The sequence below is a fragment of the Mus caroli genome, chromosome 17 (genome assembly GCF_900094665.2).
Source record: "Mus caroli chromosome 17, CAROLI_EIJ_v1.1, whole genome shotgun sequence".
NCBI classification, from domain to species: domain Eukaryota; kingdom Metazoa; phylum Chordata; class Mammalia; order Rodentia; family Muridae; genus Mus; species Mus caroli.
Window position 1 is genome coordinate 53,147,863 of NC_034586.1, and position 22,265 is coordinate 53,170,127.

The window sequence follows — 22,265 nt, forward strand, 5'->3', positions numbered from 1 at the left end:
GAAGAAAGGGCAGCTGGCGGCTCTGCAGCTGTCTCTAACACTACAGCCTCTGAGCTTTGATTCCAGCGCCGCCATGTCTGAGATGTGGGGCAGAATACCTGGACCCTGAGCATGGGCCAAGGGCAGGACAGAGCTGTAGCCACAAGAACAGGGCAGGGTAGAATGGATCAGAGGGACGCAGAATGCCCGGCAGCAGAAACCTTGTCTTACAAACAGCAGAACAGGACTGTGTTTATTAAAAACACTAGGAGAGTGAGTTCACATCGACACTTGGCAGAGCCTGTGACTGCTAGTGGTACCACAGTGGGAGGTGGCTGGAGTTGCAGTCTCTGCCTACTTGCAGCAGCAGGGTTTGGTCCAGAGCAGTTCAGTAGCGGCGGGTGAAGTGGGGGTGAGGGTGGGGGTTGGGAACTCGGCCACCCTGGTCCTGGCTGGCCATGCCACCACCTTCCAGTCTACCACTGGGCACAATATAGCCCTGGGAATGTCCACCGTGTGCAAAGCTGCCTTGCCTAGAACAAAGGCAGATAGTTTGCAAGGGCCATGCCTGCCAATGCCAGCCCAACCAGGGTGCACACATGTAGAGGGAAGAAAGGAGGAAGGCAGTGGCAGACGTTGAAATCTTCTTACCCAGCCATGCCACCCCGGCCTGCTGCCACATGCCCATGCCCAGGTCCTCCTGCAAGGCCCCGCTCAGCACCTGCAGGAGAGAGAGAGCTCTGTGGACTCTGCCTGCACGGTAGGCCTGGCGTTCACCCATTCCTTGCAACCCTTTGGTACCTCGCCACCGTATGTGTTCATGGCCCGTCATGTTTGTGTCCACAGCACTGTGCCAGACAGGAACCTGCTGCTCCTCCAACTGTGAGCTGTGCTCTGCCCACTCTCGGTTGACCCTTTGCCAAATACAAGGTGACAAACGGCTGCCCCAGGCGCTTCCCATCACACCAAAGATGTGAGCCCAACTCTAGGACATCTTCAAAGTCAGACTATGACCAGGGGTGGGCAATGAGGACACCAGGCACCACCAGGGCAGCCACACAGTAGGGCCACAAGAAGCCACAGTGGTCGACACTTGGGCCTACCCACTACTGGAAACATGCTGATACAAACACATGGGCATGTGCTGGCAACATGATCCACAGCTAAAAGGGAGCACATTAACACTTTGCTTTACTGCCTGATGGGTAGAAAATGGGAATGTCCACAGCATGGAATTTGACAGTAGACAGGAGCACTGCCTCCAAACACACCACAACATGGAAGGGTCTCCAGGACACGGTGTTCACTGAGATCAAGTGTATGTGTGCATTTCACCGTATATGCTTGCAAAGCCATGGTGGTGGATTTGTGGGTACAAGACCTGGGTGGGTAAGGGGCAGGCTGCTGGTAGTATGTGCTTTCCAAAATGAAAGCAGTATAATCCAGGCTGGAATTAGGAACTGACAGCAGACAGTATGTAACAGGGAAGCAGGAAAGTGCTTGGGAGGCTAAGGCAAGAGGACTATGTGGAAGCCAGCCTGTGCTCCACCTCAAACCACCTAACCACGAGTGCTCCTACTGCCTGTCAATGCATTGACAGGCTCCTACTGCAGTGAAGATTCACACCCTGTTGCCATCCACAGAACAGGGACAAGGTTCACACCTGCCATCATTGTCTCTATGGTGCAGCCAGGGATAGCAGGTGCTTTCACGAGTTCCCTCTGAGAACACCCCAGAAACCCATCTCAGGTTCCTCCTATATAGAATACTTACCTGGGGGGAGGGGGTAGCCCTTGGCCTTCATTCAACTTCTTGTCAGAGCTGTAGCCATGCCAGCCGTCTCCGGAATCCCAAGCATGGTGCTCTAGGAGCCTTCCATGGCTGTGCTGGTCGTCTGGGTAGTACTGCAAGGCACACGAGACAGAGCATGGGTTCTGGGTCTGCCCACAGTGCTTGGCTTCTGTATTCTATCATGCCTCTGCTCACACTGAGCTAAAATCCATGTCCCCTAGAAGTGCTACAAGGCTGGATGGCAAGCATGCCTAAGAGGTGGCTCTGCAGGAGGTGGCATGGGCTGAACATGGTAGCTCAGCCTGTGCATAAACCACCAGGGCTCTCTTGGTAATTTAAAACCAGCCTTCCTGACAGGTGATGAGAAAACATGCTCTGGGGGCCCCCAGGAGATGATCTACTTCTAAATCCCTGTCTTGACCCAAGCCCATCCTGAAGGACCCAACCTCCTCCTTGGAGACTTGGGCCACAGTGTGTTGTCAGGACCCTAGCAACCAGCTAAATCAGATGGGGCAAAGCCTATGGCCAACTCCCCACAGGGCTGTAAAGCTGCCATTGCAATGCAGGTCTCCAGAACAAAGACACCAGTTTCCCAAGCAAGTACTAGTTGAGTTGAGTCTTTATTAGATGAGACTCAGAATGGAGCAGCCCCTCTCCCCCACCCTACAGCAGGGGGTTACAGGTGGCTACTCGGACTTACCTGCCCATCCCGCTCCTCCACTCTGGTTCTGGACCCATCCCGCCTGCAAAGGGAACAGGGCATTGGTATGGCCGTGTGCAGGTGGGTGTGTGGGGGTAGAAGCAGAAGTCTCCCTTGGGGAAAAGATTTGGCTTTTCCCCAAGCACTGGCTATATGCTAGGACACAGTACCAGGGATGGCAATGGTAGGTGGAAGGCTTTCCTCTGGAGGTGGGAACCAAGACAGAACAGGAAGTAAGTCTCCAACAGGTGAGAAACTGAGAGAGACTGTCTAGGAGCTGCCCCAGGCAGGCTTTGCCACACATTCCCATCCATGCACAGGGTTAAGATAGTTTGAAATACAGATAGTCTGGGGAGTCTGAGGAGTCCTCAGGGAAAGAAAGGGACTACAGTTGAGGGGAGGCAGGTCCAGCCAGTAAGATCAAAGTCAGTGACCCCTCACCCCTTACAACCTGCTCCCTCCTCTAGAATATGAAAGCTAGGCTGTCCTGCCCAACCAAGGGTCCACTGGGAGATATGAGAGGATAGTGGAGCCACCATGTGAATACTAAGAGTTAGGCAGGCACAGGGTGCCTGGTGTGGGTCCACCTGGTCGGTGTTAGACCTGGTATTCCCCAGTGCCACCTGTGGCTGCCCTGTGGAGGTCCCCAGGAAGCAATGAACTCGTCACCATGCACTGGATAATGTCTGGGGAGCTGGAGCTGGTGCAGGGGAACATGCTCACCTGTCTATGACATGCTCCTGGTAATGGCCACGATCCCGGTGATCAAAGTCATGGAAGCGGTGATCTGGCCGTGGAAAGTCTCGGTATCTGTCTTCCAAGGCTGCACGCTTCCCTTCTGGCCAGTAGCCATCGTCTCTCCTGGTGTGCATTTTGCAAAAATACTTAATTCAAGGTGGCAGCAGCAGCAGCATCCCACAGTTGCCAAGGGTACCTCAGGATGGCTGTTGGGAGCTGACTGTCAGCAAGAATACTTGCATGAGCACAACAGTGGATCCTCAAGCCTCTCCCTGAGTGGCTGGGCAATACAAGGTCCTGGCCAATGAAAAGCACTACATGCTTGTCCTCTGGGGAGAGGGGGGCGGGACTGGTATCTGTACTCACCTAGCATCCAGGTCATAGGGTCTGCGCAGTGCCCGCCGTTCCTGCTCAGCACGCAGCTGCTCTTGCTGCCGCCGCAGCTCCTCCCGCTCACGCATAATGCGCTGCTGTTCCTTGCGCCTTTCACGCTCCACTCTCATGCGCTCCCGCTCCAGCCTCTCCCTCTCCAGCCTCTCCCTCTCCAACCGCTGCCGCTGGCACTGGAGCTGCATCCGTTCTCGCTGCAAGCGAGCCTTTTCCCGTCGCTCCTGGAAGGCATCCAGACGCTGCTCCCGCTCTCGCTGCTCCCGCTCCCTGCACACGGGTGGCTGAAGCCTCAGTTTGTGGCCTGAGTGCTGCCCATGCTCAGCCTCTGGCCTCCTGTCCAGACTCCAGAGGCCTTGGCTGAGTCCCTGCCCTCCCACCAGGGTCTGCAGAGGCCAAAGGTCCATGTATAGCCAAGGCCTTGGTTTTCTCTGCCATGGGAGGGTCAATACCCTCACATTATCTGATGGTACTAGGAACTACTTCCAAGCAGACAAGATCCAAGGCAAGTCACCGCCAGAACCCTGCTCACCGTCTTCGCTCTGTCTCCCGGATTTCACGCTCCCTCTGCCTCTGACGCTCCCTCTCCCGCTGCTCCTTGATCTTGTCGAATGACAGTATGTCTCTCTTCTCCCTGCCCTCTGACTTTCGGTCTTGACTTTTGGAGCTCTGCTGACCAGAACAACTCAGTGAGAACCAAATAGGCAGGGTGCTGTGGCTCCAATAGCAGCTGCAGCACAGTGCAGAAGGTCAGGGTCTCTCTGAGGTTTCACAGCCAGCCTGGCACACACCAGCCTGCCTAGATCCCAAGTACTATGCTTTTCAGTATTCACCAAAGAGTAGTGACAGGTGCCACAGGACATCTAAAGTCAGGCTATTCTAAACCTTACAGAACTGCTTGGGGGATGGGCACTAGTAACATCAGCACTTGGGGGTGCAGCAGGATTAAAATTTCAAGGCCAGCCTAGGATACAGATTGTAGCAGAGCCCCTGCCAAAAAATCCAACATCAGATTAGAGCCAAGCCAGACCTTCCAGATAGAGGGGAGGGTATACCTCATGCTTAGACTAAGATTCTTCTGAACCTGTAGTATCTTTGTTTGTTTGTAGACAGGGTTTCTCTGTGTAGCTCTGGTTGTCCTGGAACTCTCTGCAGACCAGGCTGGCCTCAAATTCAGAGATCTGCCTGTCAATGCTTACTCTGTCCTTTGACCTGCTTGTGGCCTTCACACTGATGACGGGCTCGCCCTTGGACTTGTCCATCACGACTGTACGCTCCATGCCTCTGCTTCCTGCAGGGAAAGCACAGCCATGATGAGCATACTGGTACTCTATACCTCAGCCTTGTGTCCATGGCCCTCTTCAGTTTTCAATGCTGTTTCTGCCTTGCAAACCATAACAAGTGTGTCCCTGATGAATGTATCTCCCAGCAATGGGCACATTTCCTCAGTGGGTGGCAAGTGCGTCGTCCCATTTGTCCCCAAGGAGCTGGCTGGTGTCACTGCACTGCTTTGCCCTGGCTGTAAGTACTAGGACGATGGTGGTGACTCTGGGGAGAATCACCACACAAGCAGCGGTATTTCATTTTTTAAAGACAGAGCTTCTCTGTGTAGCCCTGGCTAGCCTGGATCTCACTATGTAGACCAGGCTGGCTTTGAACTCAAGAGACCTGCTTGCCTCTGCCTCCTGAGTACCGGGGTTAAAGATGCCCAGCAATTTTAGTTTTATTTTAAACTCTTGGCTTTTGTTGTTGAGAAGAGTGTCCCTAGCTGCTGGTAAGGAGCCACATGGCACAATACAGCTCCCTCCAGCATTAGGAAGGGGAGCCACTGGTTTCAACAGAAGATGAAACAGCCCTGGGCAAACTCTACAACAGGAAGTACAATAAATCACTATAACATGGGAGCAAACAGCATGAAATAAACACAAGAACTGGGGCCAGGTAGATGGCTCAACACTGGCCTTGAGAACCAGACCCTAGAACTCAAGAACCACTTGAATGCTAGCTGGAACTAGAGTTCAGTGGAAAAAAAAAACCCACACACATACAGCACAGGTAAATTCACAAACACATCAGGAACTGTCCCAGGAAGAGGTGGGCTATGACTATCAGCTTTTTACTCATCTTAAGATGGGCCAAAATGTCCCTCCTGCCTGGACCCTGAGAGCAGCCTGTGCACTAGGGTTATCTACCATACCTTTCACAGGACAGGGCCCCAGAGAAACTGCACACACAACCCTGTGTCCAATGACGACCAGCCCAGGGTCAGGGCTGGCTTCTGCTGTAGAGCAAGCCCCCTTTCCTCCTGTGTGGACTACTACTAGACTCCACTTTCAGTCTGCTGTACATCTGATGCTCTGATTTTTTGACAGGGGTTCACTAGGCTGTTCAAGGTGGCCTTGATCACAATCTCTCTGACAACAGTTCTAAGCAGTGGGGTGATGACCAGGGCCACTAGGCTTCATCTACAGAACAGATCCTTCAGTTCCATCACATGGTCTGCAGCTGACCCAGCCAAGTGACAACTCTTGCCTGCCTCTTGCCCATGACACCCTGAGCCTCATCAGGCTTCCATGTCTTCCACTAGCATCCAAGATGTTGCTTACCTGATTTGGTGACTCGAGAATGACCAGCAGCTCCTGGTGTGAGTTCATCTTGATCCTTCTCCTTTTTAATATCTTCTGGCCCTTTCTCCTCCTTTCTTTCCAGTTTTTCTTCCTTCTTGATCACAGTTCTGTTGAAAATAGTCAGCTATAGCTCCCAGTGGTTTCCACAGGAACCACACAACTCCACCCAGCAGGAAAAGGGAGGATCTGTGGCCTACACCACTCCTGATCCCCTCTGGCAGCCTAAAAAGCTGGAAACATCAGGGCAGAGTGCTGCTGAAACCCAGCTCCTCAGTGAACCCAGAGGCTGGACTCAAACTCCTGATTCATCTGTCTCTAGATGCTAGGATGACAGGTGTAACATCATACTTGGTTCCTCATGGTGCTATAGACAGAACTCAGGGCTTGCTACACTCCCAGCCAAGAGTTTGCTTTCATGTGTGGGTAGACCCACAATGTACACATGTAAGACAGAGGACAACTGGTTGTCTCTGCCATGCATATTCTAATAATCAAACTTAGGCCATCAGGCTTGGTGGCAAGTACCCTATCAGCTGAGCCACCTTAAAATATTTATACTTTTATAGAAAAATAATTTTAATCAAGCATAGTGGGTAAGCCTGTCTCTCTAGCTTTTGAGAGACTAAAGCAGGATTGAGTTCTGTGCCAGTTTAGGCTATAAGGTGAGACACTATCTCATAATAAACTAACACCAACTGACTTCCATGCTGACAAGCAGGGCAGAGTACCCATGATGCCAGTCCAGAGGCAACTTAGGGAGCCTGGACTGACCTGCTTCCCATAGTTTCTAGACTCTTACACACCAAGCACACATGTATTTACCTAGGCATGGCCCTCTATCTTCCCAGAAGCACCGTCTCAATGGAGTGCTAGTACTGTAGGGTAGGTTGCATCTGCCTTCTGTATTTGCTTGAGGCAGAGCACACTGCTGTCTCTTCTCTTCTCAGCTGCCCCTTTCAGCTGCTGCCAAGAGCCTGAACTTTTTACACTCCCTTCTGCTCTGGGCGCCCTTATTCTTCCCCCATTCTCCTTCTTCTTGGCATCTCATCTGTAGATTTCCAGTGATCCTGTTCTCCCTTTAAACTCTATACATCACACCTACAGGCTTGCATATGTCTGTTTTCTTTCTTTCTTTTTTTTTTTTGGGGGGGGGGTGGTTCGAAACAGGGTTTCTCTGTGTAGCCCTGGCTGTCCTGGAACTCACTCTGTAGACCAGGCTGGCCTCGAACTCAGAAATCCACCTGCCTCTGCCTCCCATGTGCTGAGATTAAATGTGTGCGTCACCACTGCCCGGCTGCATATAAGTCTGTTCCTAAATTTGTTTATTAATGAGATTCCGAGCCCAAGAGGTTTTCCAGGCATCATATAATGGAAGATTTTTGGTAACACTCATAATCCTTTCATTGGCAGAAAAAAAAAACCACTCTTCTATTACCAGACCTGAAGATGGCAGCACTGGAATAAGCCTCTGCATGCTGTGCCTACCACCTGCCATGCTTGGCCACATAGCTATAGCCAGGAGTTCCTAGAGTGAGTCGTGACCTCACTTATGTTTTGGTGGACAGCTGCTGGGTATTCCCCAGAGCCTGCCTCCCCCACACTCATGACCTGATGCCTGATCCCAGTGACACTGACATTCTCAGTGTTATGGCTAGTTGTTGCCATCCTCACTATGGTACTTGAGCACTCGAGGCCAGCCTGTTCCCCAATGACCTGCATAGAAAGCCCAGCCCCACTTGCACTGACACTACCCATGTGACACCCAACAGCAGAGCCCTCCTGCCAAAGTCTCCTCAATGGTGACAACAGAGACTGTCAGGCACTCGCCAGACCTCCAAATCTGTGCCTATTTCTGCTGAAAACATAAGCCACGTCCTTTGGCAAAAGCAATCCTGAGGCTCTGGGCTCCAAGCTGCTAAGGCATCTCAGGGTGCTGTAAGGATACATGACATACTGGGTTATTTTCAAGAAAAAATAATAAATAAAAAAGGGAATACCTGGTATCTGTCAGGATAGGACAGATGACCTGCTCAAAGTCCATACTGTGGCAACCAGCGCTGCAAGCTGGGAAAGCTGGCGCATGTTTGGGCTAAGAGTCAGCCCAAGAAGCCCTTCCAAGTCTGGAAAGTTCTCATGGCTAAGAAGAAAAAGCTAACAAGCTGTCTGGCTCTAGGCTTTGACTAGGACTGCATTGTGCCATGGCTACCAGCTAGGAAGTGGGGTGTATAAGGGCACTGGGTCCCCAAAGGACAGGGCCGCCACGTCACTGTACTTCTCCGTCTTGATCTTCACAGGGTGAGGCCTGTCCGGCCCTGGCACCTTCTCCTTTTGGTCACACGCTCTCCTGTCTGACGACTTCTTCTCAGAGGGTTCATTCTTGGCCTAGAATGTAAAGGGGTGGTGGTGGACATGAGAGCAACACAACCCTGTTATTGCTAGGGCTGACACCGCCAGACACCTCACCTTCTCCACAGAGATCATCCTCCCATGTAGTTCAGTTCTGTGTAGGTGGCTGATGCATTTGGTGGCCTCATCTGACGTGGACATGGTCACAAATCCATAGCACCGAGCCCCAGGACTGCGGGCATTGGTGACCACCTTGGCTCCGATGACCTCCAAGGGAAAGAACACACCTATATAAAGATGCATCTAGCCTCTGTCACAAAATCACAGGGCTTATTATAGACCCAGCACTGCTGTTATCCTTGGTACTCAGCTCTAGTTAGTCGACCTCTGTAGATTCTAGAGCATCTTCATCTGTTAGAGCAGTTTGTCTTACGGTGACAAACAGTACACGGACGGAGCCAGTAGAGCATCACATGGATAGATATGAAACCTAGTCAGACCCTGCATAGCCAAAAGTGCCTGCTCAGTAGTACCTGACCCCTGCCAGGCCCCAGTTTCCTTGCCATGCCCCCTGAAGGCAGCAGCCACTGTACCATAGGGAAGGGCTGACACTTTGCAGACCCGGAGTTTTCAGGACATGGACAGGGAAGGGAAACTTAAGTGGGTTACAGGTGACATGAGAAAATGCAGAGGCTGTGAACTGAATGGTGGTACCTTGACTCAAGCATGGGGAGCTATGCAGGAGGGACCCTCACAGTTCAGACAGGACAGTCAGCAGCTGGTACACCTGCCCACATGGACAGGGGGTTATTGTGCCCAGCCACAGGTAAAATGGGACAAACCTGGTGGACGTCAGAATCTGTTCAGCCAAGAAGTAGCCCACTATGTCAGGAAGGTGTAGGGAACCCTCAAACCATCTGAACTGAAAGACAGTGACTGGCACTGAATAGTAGAGACCGTGGCAGAAAGTGCAAAAGAAATCTACCAGAATGGAACAAAAGAACTGGGAGATAGCAACCAGGGCTGGGGAGGTGAGGAAGGGCAGGGAACTTGGCACCAGTCCAAGGCCACAGACTTAGCACCTGCCTCAATCCCATGAAAACAATGATTTGCAGAGTTCCAAGAGGGTCCACGATGTGAGTCCCTAGTACAGGAGCAGGAAAAGCAGAGCCCAGAAAACCCAATGTATTCCTCTGAAAACACTCCAAGACAAGGAGGGAGAATGAACTGAAAATGTAGGGAGAAAAAGGCAGTGGGTAGTTGAAAAAGACAAAAATCAAGTGCAGCTGGACGGGGCGTGTTTGTCCACTGAAGAGCAAGGCTGCCCTCCTTAGTCAGGAAGCACAAGGGAGGAGGCCTGAGGGCAGGAAGAGCCTGGGGCAGTGGGCTGCAGACCTGAGCCTTTAGTGTCAAGCATAACTGCTAAAGTAAACACGGCAAAGCAGGAACTGGCATCACCCTGTGCTCTGGAACTTGGGGCTATACTCCAGCACAAGAACATCCCTTGCAGACATACACATGTGCTCAACAGCATCCAGAGAGTCAAACAACCAGAAGAACACTTGCACCAAAAGGTTTGAAATTCATACAAACAGATGGGACCTGGGGGCATAGTGCCCTGGGACCCAAGTCGGAGAGAAGAATGGCACCATGTGCCCTCTGAACCCCAGGCACCAAGTATCTAACACAAAGAAGCATGTGTCCTGGAACACAACGCTTAAGTCAGGGCAACACCATCCAGTTCTAAGCCTTTGCATTTTCTCATATATTGGAGGTATGGCTGTGTCTAGATACATACTGGCCTGCTGCACCCCTAGTCTGAGCCTTGGGAACACCCTCTGACCACTGTATGTGAAACCTGACCTTCGTCCTGCTGTCCTCATGCTTCTGGCCTTCTCGAGAATTATGCAGACACATATATACTCACTGGCTCTCAGGGTGTAGGTGCCTCTGTACATACCAAAGTGCATGGAGGACAGCAGCACCAAACAACCAAAAACTAACTATGGTCTAAGAGTCTGTCTTAGGACACCACCTGTAGTGGGTATGACAACTGCTGAGGGTGGGAAAGGTGCCTAGGACTGCACCCAGGGATAATGAAGATTTCTGCAGTGACCACACCCATGCCCAGGCACTTGCCCAGAGTACTGTGTACCACTGCTCAGACTCATTTATCGCAGGGTAATCTCTTCTGTCCCCAAGTGCTTGAGGGAAGCTCTCAAGTGTATCCCCTTGAGAAGCTGAACCCAGTCTCCTGCTCAAGTTTCTAGTGCTTCAGGCTGAAGGATATAGAGTCCAACAGCTTGATCAGTAGCACACAATAATGTTTGGGCTTTAGACTCTAAAGGACCTTTCAGAGGGAACTGTCCTCACATGGTCCTGAGAAGAGTCAAGATAGAATGAAGCTACTCTCTGCTGGAACCTGGGTGCTCTAAGCACAATGTTGCCTAGGATAAAACTGATTCTCATGTCTCCACCTTAGGAATGCCAAGATCTACTTTATGTAGTACTGGGTATGAACCCCAGGACTTCCTGACAGCCAAAGGGAGGCACTCTACAAACTCATCTCTGCCCTCAGGACTCAAGTAGTAGCACAAGCCTGTCACCACAGCTGTCCCACATATGGAAGGAGGCAGACGGTCCAACTGTGAGAACTCAGAATGACAGGGCAGGGGAGCTGGGAGTAGTGGTCCAAGTCTTAGATCAGCCTGGTCTGGACAGTGAGTTCCAGGCCACCAAGGGCTACAAGAGTCTTCCCCAAATTCATACCAAGAGGGTGGGTCCAATCAGTGACAGAGCATGTCACAAGCATGCACTAAGTCCCAGGTTCCACCTTCAGCATGAATAAGAGAAAATATAAACACTGAGGAAATGGACACTAAAAGCTAGGAAGCGAGATGCCTTTCCAACCCCACCTTGCTAGCAGGCAGATGTAGGGTGCCCTACCTTCCCATGCTTGCTGAAGAGGCTCTTGAGGTCAGCAGCACGGGTGCTGGAGGACAGCCCACTGACCCACAGGTTCCTTCCTGAGCTACAGCTGGCACGGCCTGGAGAGAGGAGGTTATCAGCACCATTGTGGCAGGACCTATCCCCATGGGGCATAAACTGCAAGATTCCCTTGCCATGCCTGTGCATGAGTGTGAAGGCCAAGGGTCTTCCTCAAATAATTTTCTACTTTACTTTCCGAGACACAGTACACTGAACCTGAAGCTCACAGTTGTCTGGACTGGTGGAGTAGTGAAGCTCAGTGCTCCTCCTGCACCACCTCTCCAAGGATGCACATCTGTTTAGCTTTCTACATGGCACCGGGGATAAATCAAGAGTCTTTGGGCTCACACTGCAGGCACTTTACATGAAGCCAGCAGGCTCTTCACTCAAGAAATAATCAGAGCAACACCCCCATGGCAGAGAAGCCTTGGAAAGATGGCTCAAGGGGTCTTATAGGTGCCTCCTTGCCACTTACAGAGCAGGTGTTCCTGTCTAGACATACTACCATGATGCACAACACAGAACAACACACACAAACACTCAGAATCTTGACAGTGGTTCAGGGAAGTGCCATGTGCCTGGACAATTGGCACGTGTGGCAGCCTGGAGCCCATCCCCTCCCTGGGTTACCACATGGCAACAGGACAAGAGAGACCTACCTTTTTCATCTTTAATGACTGGCTTTATATCTTGTTCTTCCTTAACAGAGCTAGAGACAAAAATGAATGTTACTGCAACACAGAAAAGCTAAAGTGAACGAATTTTACAATAGAAATGTGCTCAAGCTGAATACCTACCAGGGAATTAGGCTCACATTAAACTGACAGACACCTTTTGTGAGTTTATGTTGAAAAATCTGACCACATACAATGTCAAATCCCTATAGAGCAATTCAGATTAGCTGACGATACCAGTCATCAATTTAAGAGCCCAACCATGGCAGGTTGAGTAAGGGAAAACCAATCACCCATTAAATATATGCAGAGACATTGAGCTGCCTGAAGGAGCTAGCTGGGCAGTGTGGCTGCCGACTGCAGGCTCTAACAGCTCATGTGTGTCCTAGTGACAATGAAAGGAGATAGCGTCTGGTCTAGGACTGAGAATCAACAAACCTCATTTTCTGATCAGCGCCCTCACTGGCTGAGGACTCTTTAGGAGGCGCAGGGACGTCATTACAAGCGTCAAAAGCAAACTTCTTCACGTCGTCTTTGCTATCTTGGGGCTCAGGGCTCAGGGCTGCCGTGGGCGCTCGCACCAGCTCCTGGCTGGTGGCCTCCGGGAGCTGGGCAGCCGTGCTACTCTGTTCAACTGGCTCCTCTTGCCCTACAGGCTCGCAGTTCATCCCGGCACCTCCACCTGTGCCCAGGGCTTCTGCCTGCGCCTGAAGCTTCCGCCTTCGCTTGCGCTTCCGCCTGTGCAGAGTACCTCCACCTCCACCCGGCGCATCTGCCAGCTCCCTTTTCACTACTGCTAACGGGGCGTCTGCCTCGCTCCACTGACACTGAGTGCTTGGAGACTCAGACTTGCTGCTGCTGGCCAAAGCTAAATCTCCCTCCTCTTCCTGCTCCTCTTCCTGCTCCTCTTCCTGCTCTTCTTCCTCTTCCTCTTCCGGGTGGCTGCAACTCTCAAATAGGTCCTCTTCTTCCGCCAGCTTCCTGTCTGGCCCCACGCTACTCGTGGCCTGGGCAAAGGGCTGCTCCAGCTCCGAACCTTCTTCTTTTACTGGCTCAGATTTACAAGTTTCCCCCAAAATGTCGAGTATTTTCTCATTTTCTACGGATTTAACAGGAATAGAATGGCACAAGGTTTAATCACCAGGGAAATAAAGCAATCACAACTGCGGCTCGGGCGCTGCGGCCCTGCTCACACCGACAGAACTGCTGGCTACACAGAGATTGGAAAACCCGCTACACAGCGCCTGCACCCTACCTGCGCCCACGGCCATGGCACCCCCAGCCTGCACTAGTGGCAGAGGTGGGTCCCCCCCCATACTTCTACCCTACAACCACAGCGCAGCTTCCACGGCTTTCTTCAGAGGTTCCATCATGCCTGTGTCTTCCATCAAGCACATTCCTTCCCAATGTCCACAGTGCTGAAGCCATGGCAGTCACCATTTACTGAGGAGCTTGCTGCTCTCAGCTTGATGGATTGCGCGCGGTCAGCACCACAGTCCAAGGCTACTGAACCGCTCTTCACCTTTGGGAACATGGCAGTCCATAGGGGCTGATGATGAACATCTTGGCAGAAACCTGCTTATCTTCTGGCATTGGTGGCTTCTGGGGTAAGTCCCCTACCACAGCCTCAGCCTGCCTGAACTGCATCAACCCCATGACTTTGGCTTGGTAAGGTATCACAAGATCTGTCTTGTGTGTGGACTCGCTGCCTCACCTTGTGGCCACTTATAGCCACTCTGCATGGCCTGATGCAAGCGGCACATCTGCCCCCAAGACTGCCTTGGGCTGCCACAGCACACGCACAGATCTGGTGATACAGTGGGTTTCCAATCTCTGATCCTGTGCGATTGGGATGGTCCACCACTGGGGTGATTTATGAAACCATAACACAGCTGAGAACAGACAGGACTTAAGTACGAGCAGCAGGGGCGCAAACCACACTGTTGTGCCTGTCTCAGCAGTACCTGGTTCCATGGGGGCTTCTTCATCAGCCTGTTGGAGAGAAAATAGAAGGGTACACATCACTCCAAATAACACAGCCACAGATCCCATGCACACATCTATCACCAAGGCCTCATCCACTTAGAGGCTTCTCAGTGGACACACCTTGAAAAAGTGCTCTTGTGCACCAGGCTGAAATACCCCTCTGGGCCTGAAATTGAACCCTAATCTACAAAGAAGCCAATGGCAAAGACACAGAGAGACTAGGCAGTGGTCACCTCTCCCAGTGAGCTTGGGACTTAAGGAAGCCTGCCTCCTCACTCAGGACAGCAGCTGCACTCCCTGCAGAGGCCTGGGACCTCACAGTCTCCAGCACAGGCATCTCTGCACACCAGGAGCTATACCCATTATTGCTTCAGGGCTACCACCACACTAAGTTCATCCCTGAACTCAGCTACTCTAACTCCAAGCCTGGATTTCTCTGGGAACCACCCAGGCACTTACAGAACCCAGCTGTCTGGCCCTTTGGCCCCACCTCACAGTATCTCCACAATCCCTATGTCAGCCTCCAAATTCAGGCTCCAGTTACCATCTGTATCACACTGTAAGGTTGGAGGTGACTAGACTACAGGGTTCTGGTCCCACCAATGCTTCCTTTTGGTGAATTGTGAACATACAACATGAAGATACTGGCTGGGGAAGGAGAGGCCTCTGTTGTCTTTTCCTCCCTCTGTTCCCTGGCCTACATGAAGGGGAGCAGCCTTCTCTGGTATACTCTTCCACTGCCATAATAGTCTGCCTCCTCTTAGACATATAGCAAGTTACCTGACCTTGGACTAAAGTCCCTGGAACTGTAAGCCAAGGTACAACTGCTCCCCTAACTGTCCCTCAGGCAACTGCCACAGGGTAACCAACCAGTGTACCTGTGCTTTACAAACACACACACACACACAGTCTCCTCTGGAACATCAGTGTCTCCTAAACTGCAAGAACCACAGGGAGACTCCACTCACCAGAGTTACTTTAAGATCTGACACAGAAGCTTCCAGACTGTTCTTGAAGACCTCCTCATCCACCTGGCAAATGAATCAGAACATGACTTCATGGAGGCCAGAGTTGTGAACACTTCAGCCTGTACCTCACAGCTTCCTACACAACCTATGTCCACTCCTCACCAGTGCCCATCACTGTGTCAGCTCAGCTGAGGACAGACAGCAGAGTCACCCTTCACTCCAGGCTGAGGCTCATGGCAGTTCTCAGGCATGTGCTGGCTGAGTGAGAACATTTCTAAGTACAGGAGACTCACACCCCAACAGGTGCTACTCCAGCTCTACTACCTCAGGTTTACCCTTACTTATTGCTGTGTGCATGCTCGGGTGTGTGTGTGTGTGTGTCAGAGGACCGGGAGTGTTGCTCTCCTTTCACCCTGGGATCCATGATAATTCCTGCAGCCCAGAGAGCCTCCACAGGGCCATACACTCAGATTATGCTGAGCAGAGGTCCTCCAGTTTATCTAAGACCCATTGGATGTTCCTATATTCCCTGACCTCAGTTGAGGCTCAATTTCAGCAAGTCCCTCAAGAACAAAACCACAATACCACTGGAATCAACTGTGAGCATCAGCAAAGCCAACCTGCAGACTTGGGTTGGCCTCAGGTCTTCAGAGCAGACAGCAGCACCACCAGGTAACAGACTGTTCTGTTGAGTGTGTTTCCAGAGCAGTTAAAAGCCCTTGTGACCTGAACAGCCTTCATGCCACCCACACACCCATCTCCTGTGAGTCCACAGCACTCCCTGCACTATGCTGCAGCAGTGGTCACTGGCCCACAGTCCCTACCAGGTATTAAACTCGGGGTCTGTTTCTACCAGGGCCTAGGTAGCCATGATGCTGAGCCCCTGGGGCCGCTGGCACACACGTGGCTGCAAGTTACCTACAGCATGCTTCAGGAGCTGAGCTGGAAGCTGTCCCAGCTGCGCGGCCACGTACTCTTTACTGTCATCAAAAGCATGAAGAATCTGGTTGACGGTGTTGGCCTTCCCCAGGCAGGGCACACTGAGGTCCTCAGCCTCCATCCCATCTGGCACACCTGTATCCATGGTGTCCCTGTCTTGTGAACTCTGAAGAATCACAACCCCATCCTATGAGGGGAGTGAGGATGTCAGTCACCAAGACCCTAGGGCATGGGAAGATGTGCCGCCCCCAGGCCCAACACACCTGCCCATATCTGGAATCTTCCTCCAGGCCGTTGTCCTCGCTGCCCTCCTCCTCCATCTTGGATCCTAGTTATAGAATAGTGTCAGTTGGGTTAGAAACCAGAGTCAGTCTCAATTTTTTGACAGGGGACAATACAATTCCACGTTGTTAGCTATTTGCCCATATTGCAGGGACTCTGTCTTGGTCGGTGTCTAAGCCAAGGCTTCAATCACCATAGCACAGTGCTCAGACTTTTCCTAAAAATAGCTTTAAGAGAGCTCATATTTGTCCCAAACTAAACACCTCAAAAAACAGAGGGGAAAAAAAGCTAGGCTGGTCTGCAGCTGTGCCTCCCCATCACACCAGGCAACAAACACTTGAGAATAGAAACTTCACTGCTAGTTGGGCTGGACTATGCAAGCCTGTGGGACACCTGCAGTGCTGTCTGTGGACACACTGGACTGTTGATGGGGTCTACTTGCATTCTGGTACCTGCTTGCATGCTTACTCTGCAACTTAGCACTGGTCATGTGAGATACGTGCACAGCTGCACGGGGTGTTCTGAGTCAACAACGGGTCTTCAGTTGTTACCCATATTATTTCCTAGTACAGGGTCTCACCTGTACCTCACCAGTCGGCCTGGAGCCAACTGACTCAGCGTGGCTAGTTGACCACCAAACCCAACAGACCCTCCTGTGCCTACCTCCCCACCACTGTGGTTATGGATGCACACTTGGTTTCCCATGATTACTGGGGATCTGAGCTCAGTCCCACACTCATGTTTCTGTGGCAAGAGCTCTGCTGATGGAGCCCCCTCAGCTACACAACTGTTTTGTGGGCAAATCTGCAGTACACAGAACACCACTAAGGGTTTTGTGGAAAAAACAAACAAACAAACAAATTCTGTAGGGTGTCCTACTATACCAAGGAAGACAGAGGCAGCTCTTGAGAGTTACTCAAAGCTTGACACCTGGGAGGAGGAGGGAGCAGCATCAGGTGCAGCCTCTTGTAGTTGCCATCATTTCTGATGGATATGATTACCATGCAATGCCCAGGATGCTTCTTCATTTCCTCAACCCTCCACCCCGGCATCACACAGGACTTCAACACTACCACAGTGTAAACACAGTGGGTCCTCAAACCCGGAGGCCTTCTGTCCATCTGTTTTATTGTTTCAACAGCCAACACATCAAACAACTTCCAAACACTGAATACTGGGAAAGACCTAACACCACAAACAAAACCTGAACATCGTCTGCTAAAAGAACAGTTGTCTGGGGAGATTGCTCAGTGGTTAACATGGACTCTGAACTCAGTGCCCCAGCATCCATGTAAATGCTGGGTGTGGTGATCCACTTGTCATCCCAGGGCTGGGGAGGTGCAGACAAAGTGTTGGACACTGAATCAGCAGCCCCAGGCCAGTGGATAAAAGCCCCTGCCAGCTTTGAATGACAGATGCCAGGTATCCGAACACTTTGTGTCCAGTTCACTACGCTGTTTGGGGAGACTAGGAACCCTTTAGGACAGTGGTCCTCAACCTTCAAAATGCTATCACCCTTTAATATAGTTCCTCCTGTGGTGGTGACCCCAAACCATAAAATTATTTTCATTGCTAGTTTGTAGCTGTAGTTTTGCTACTGTTATGAATTGTAAATTACCTGTTTTCCAATGGTCTTAGGTATTAGGTAACCCCTGAGAAAGGGTTATTTGATCAGAAAGGGTTGTGACCCACAGACCGAGAACTGCTGGTTTAGGAACCCTGCTAAAGAAGTCTGTCATTGTGAGAGGCTCTGAGAGCCTCACTTCATTTCTGTTCTTTCAGCTTCCTGTGCATGGATGGAAACATGACCATCCAGCTTCCTGATCCAGCTACCCACTGGTGCCATCCCCAACAATACCAACTCTCCCTTTGGAATCAAATGGCCAAGTTCAACCCACAGAATCAACTGTATAAAGCTGTCCTCTGATACCTCATGTGGGCCACCACAGTTATTAAAATGTTAAGACAAAAGCGGGGGTGGGGAGAGGTGGAGGGGGGCTAAAAGGGGTATGAGATGGCTCAGTAGGTAAAACAGTTGCTGCCAGGCCTGACCACCTGAGTCTGATTCCTGGATTACACATGGTGGAAAGAAATGGCTCCTAGATAGTCCTCTCTGGTCTCTGTGCTTGCACTGTGTTATATGTGTGTACATGCCCTCACGGGTACGCACATGCACATACACACACTAAATAAAATGCAAAACCCACAAAACTAGTTAGGGTAGATGTCATCTGAGAAATGCTGGGGAGGTGGAGACAGGAGGATCCTTAAAGTTGATGGTCAACCAGCCAGGCTGAATCAGCAGGCTCCAGGCCAGTGAGAATCTACCCCATGAAATAACAAGGACAACAACTGAGGTCAACCCACTGTTAACCTTGTACCTCCTATATGTGCACACCAATCCACACAGACACAGAAAGAAATGTCAACTTTTAATAATCCTTAAGACTTTGACTAGATATCCAAATCCTGGCCAAGACTATAGTTTGATGCCTAGGCAGTGCCTGGTGGCTCTGGTTAAATTCTCAGAACCAGATAACCTCTATGGTTCTCAGAGCAGTTCAACCGGAGAGTAGGACTCTGAATACTCAAGCCCTCTGTGGTGGGTGCAGTACCTTCATGGGACATAGAAAGGACATACCAATGGTTGTTTAACATCAGTACAAGGGACATATTTACTACCCAATTCAACAAGAATTAAACAGGTCAGAACTATTCTTCATGCAGTGATTTCACCTATTTGAAAGGCTCTGGGACAAATGCAGGGCAATCACGTGCCCACTCCAAACCCCTTGTTTGAGCCAGCCCCACTGTGAGAGGGAGTGACTGTGACTTTCCTGGAACTTCTTCCCACTCTGCCAGAAAGTGGTGCTCAGAGAACCACTAACAGTGTCTTATGGGCTAAAACCTCACTTCTACCATCACAGAGCCTCTGGCCTGGCCTGGAAGCCATGGGCTAGGACATCACACCAAACACCACATTCTTGAGCACCTCCAGAGATGGACAGGCACAGCTCTGCTCAAGGAGGCACCCTATCAACCATGCCAGACCTCCCCCAGGCTCATCTGACAATGCTGCCCACTGATCTGATATGCTTGTGTCAGGTTAGGCAAGTGTCTGCAACACAAGCAGCCAGGTTTATACTAGGCCTCCAGGTTAGTGCTTTTTAAAAGATTATGGCTGTCTCTGTGAGCACAGTTAGACGTATATGTGCCTCAGTGTGAATGTGGATGCCAGAGATCAACTTTTGGGAGCCAGTTGTTTCTTTCTGGTCTCAAGGATCAAACAACTCTCAGATTCAGGAGCTTCTACCTTCAGTAGCTGAGCCTTTTCACTAGCCCTCAGTTATTGGTTTGTTTGGAGCAGTGGTGTTTGGGGATTAAAGGCATGCACCACCATATCTGGCCCTTAAGAGTCTCATGTAGCCAGGCCAACCTGGAATTGGCCCTTCTCTTGCCTCAGCCTAGAATGCTGATGAAAAGCTGTCCTCGAAGCCACTGGTAAAACCTGATTTCAGGGAAATGGGCAGATGGCTCAGCTGGCAAAAACATTTTCTGTTGTGAGCTTGGGGGCCTGGGCTCAATCCCAGCACCCGTGAAGAGCTGGGCATGAGGGTACTTATAATCCTAGTGCTGGGGTTTGAAGATGGAGGACACTGGTCCTCACAGGTCAGCAGCCCAGCCAAATCACTATGTAGACAGATGGATCAGTGGTTAAGAAAGAGCACTAACTGCTGTCATGCAGGATGGGCTTCAGCTCCCAGGAATCACATGGAGACTGGTAACCATTCCTGACTTCAGTTTTAAGGGGTCCAAGACCTGCTTCTGACCTCTGTGGGCACCAAACACATGTGCATTCACATGCAGGCAAGCACACACACACACACACAATGCACGCACAAAAAATAAACCTTAAGACAAAAACAAAACCTAAGGTGGGCACAATGCAACACTATGGCTGTCCCACACACATGCACATCTAAGTATGCATATTACACATACAGAGAGCAGTTACTCGTCTTGACACCCATTCCCCAGGCCCAGTGTCAAGCACAGGCAGGTAGGTACCTTTGGTGTTTCTTTTTACAGCCCTCTTGCTCGCAGCTCCCCAGCTGATTCCAATCTCCTCAGGTTCTTGTCCTTCCTCCTTAAATGCCTGAGGGGAAAGAGTATGGAGTTTTAAATAAAGTTATCTTTTAGGAGGGGTTGGCACAAAGTGTTCTTTAAGAAGCAACTTTGCAGTTGCAAGTGTTCACAATCTGGCTTCAGACCACATCTAGCAGCCAGCTCCCCTTCCCTGCTCAAGATCCAAAACCTAGAGAAAGGGAAGCTGAAAGCTTGGGTTGCAGAGTCAGTGTCAGCAGGTTGTGGTCATACATGGCCTGGCAGCTTGTAGCCCTAGATATAATCCCCAATACAAGACAAAAAAAATAGAACAAAATCCAAGTATTAACCCCAAATCAGGGTTGGTGACTGCTCACCTTGTGTGCTCTTTCATCAAACACAGGGATGATGATAGGAAACCTGGCCTTGATTCAGGCAGGGCAAAGAGCTGAATGGGGCGCTCAAAAGGCCTCCCATAACAAAGCAAACCTTTAATTCCAGCATTTTGGAAGTGAAGGGGGCGGGGGGGGGGGGGGGGGGTGCAGGAGACCAAAAGCTCAAGGCTAGTCTGGGCTTCACAGCAAGTCCAAGGCCACACTGGGCCACAGTAGCTCTCCAAAATTAAGTTTTGCGTGGGAGGGGAGGCGCTGGTTTTTGATAAGGAAAAAACAACATAGGCCGAGGAAGAAAGCGCTGGCCAATTTTCCCTCAAAGTATTCTGGCGCCTTCCACTTGCAGCCAATCAGAAGTCCCTAACCCTCAAGGACCCTGTTTCACAGAGGCAAGCTTGTGTCAAGCGCTGAAGGGCACTAAACAAGACTTCTTGTCTAGGGGGAGGAAAGTGACATCTTACGCTGACTCGAGATGACAACTAGGCTCCAAGACCAGGGAAGCGCGAGGGGACCGGACCTGGGAGCGAACATGGTCTGTGCAGAGGCACTGGGCAGAGCCAACATTGGGGTTGACTGACAAGATTCCCCAGAAGAGTAAAACTGGGGTGGCGGAAAAGACAGCTGCAGGTGCAAGGTCATCATGGAGACGTGTCCAGAGCCACCCGATTACTCAACAAGGCCCGGCTTCCTGCAAATCCCGTGGCAAGTGGGAAGCGAGACACAGAGAGGGGCAGCGACTGGCCAAGGTCACACAGCCTCGGCTGCTTCGGTAACTGACAGCACAGACCGAAGTGGGGGGGACCTCGGGGTGGGAAGGCCCGCCCGAGTCTGCGCGAGTAGTTACGTGCCCGGGTCCACGGCGCCACCCGGGTCCCCTCACCTTCCTCAGCCGCTCCATCAGCACGCTCTTGTTGCCTCCCGTATCCAGGTTCCGCTTCTTCAGCTCCGCCCTCAGGTCGATCACTCGCAGGTCGCTGAGCCGCCGCGTCCCACTCTCCGAGGCGCCAGGACCAAAGGCGGGGTCGCCCGACCCGGTCCCGGGTTCCGCCATCCTCGCTTCCGCGACTTCCCAACTCGCTCCGGAACCCCCTCCACTCGCTGGCACCAGCTGTGGCGGCTCGGAGGGAATACAAAATGGCGCTGCCGAAGAGGAAAACGCATTCGCTTCCTCCCGCCTCCCTTTGCGGCTGCGCAGGCGCACAGCTCTGACGCACCTCCTAGGTCCCACGCCAAAGGAGTCTCGAGCCTCGCGCGTACAAATGCACATGCGCAACCGGTCGTAAGCACCCCCCCCACACCCCGTCGCCACCCCGTTTTTAATGCGCATGCGCACCGCTTCGCTAAGCTCGCAGACCCCCGTTTGC

At 51.4% G+C, this 22,265-nt stretch overlaps 1 protein-coding gene across 2 annotated transcripts; it reads right to left on the bottom strand.

Annotated features, from left to right (window-relative positions):
• Positions 1-201: 201 nt before the first annotated feature.
• Positions 202-22,170, bottom strand: Safb2 (scaffold attachment factor B2). 2 transcript variants are annotated; one of them, XM_021186015.2, is made up of 21 exons: positions 21,782-22,170; positions 20,474-20,561; positions 16,387-16,451; positions 16,107-16,310; positions 15,185-15,247; positions 14,195-14,222; positions 12,669-13,329; positions 12,216-12,265; positions 11,515-11,615; positions 8,686-8,835; positions 8,495-8,604; positions 6,202-6,329; positions 4,795-4,886; positions 4,128-4,264; positions 3,575-3,865; positions 3,194-3,331; positions 2,471-2,513; positions 1,753-1,883; positions 781-893; positions 631-700; positions 202-512 (listed from the first exon to the last, which is right to left on the bottom strand). In XM_021186015.2, exons 1-21 carry the CDS (start codon positions 22,166-22,168, stop codon positions 368-370), a joined length of 3,195 nt encoding a protein of 1,064 aa, XP_021041674.1. In that variant the 5' UTR covers positions 22,169-22,170; the 3' UTR covers positions 202-367. The 2 variants fall into 2 exon arrangements, with proteins under 2 accessions (XP_021041674.1, XP_029327030.1); XM_029471170.1 differs by having other exon boundaries at positions 4,128-4,267.
• Between the last annotated feature and the right edge of the window lie 95 nt (positions 22,171-22,265).

Bases quoted from the DNA above. Each gene is read 5' to 3' on its own strand.
- Safb2 (XM_029471170.1), bottom strand. From the start codon at position 22,168: ATGTGCATTTGTACGCGCGAGGCTCGAGACTCCTTTGGCGTGGGACCT. The intron at 6,330-8,494 runs GTACAGTGACGT...TATTTTCAACAG, and splicing joins GTGAAGATCAAGACGGAGAA to AACTGTGATCAAGAAGGAAG. The intron at 4,887-6,201 runs GTAAGCAACATC...CTTTCCCTGCAG, and splicing joins TTCTCGAGTCACCAAATCAG to GAAGCAGAGGCATGGAGCGT.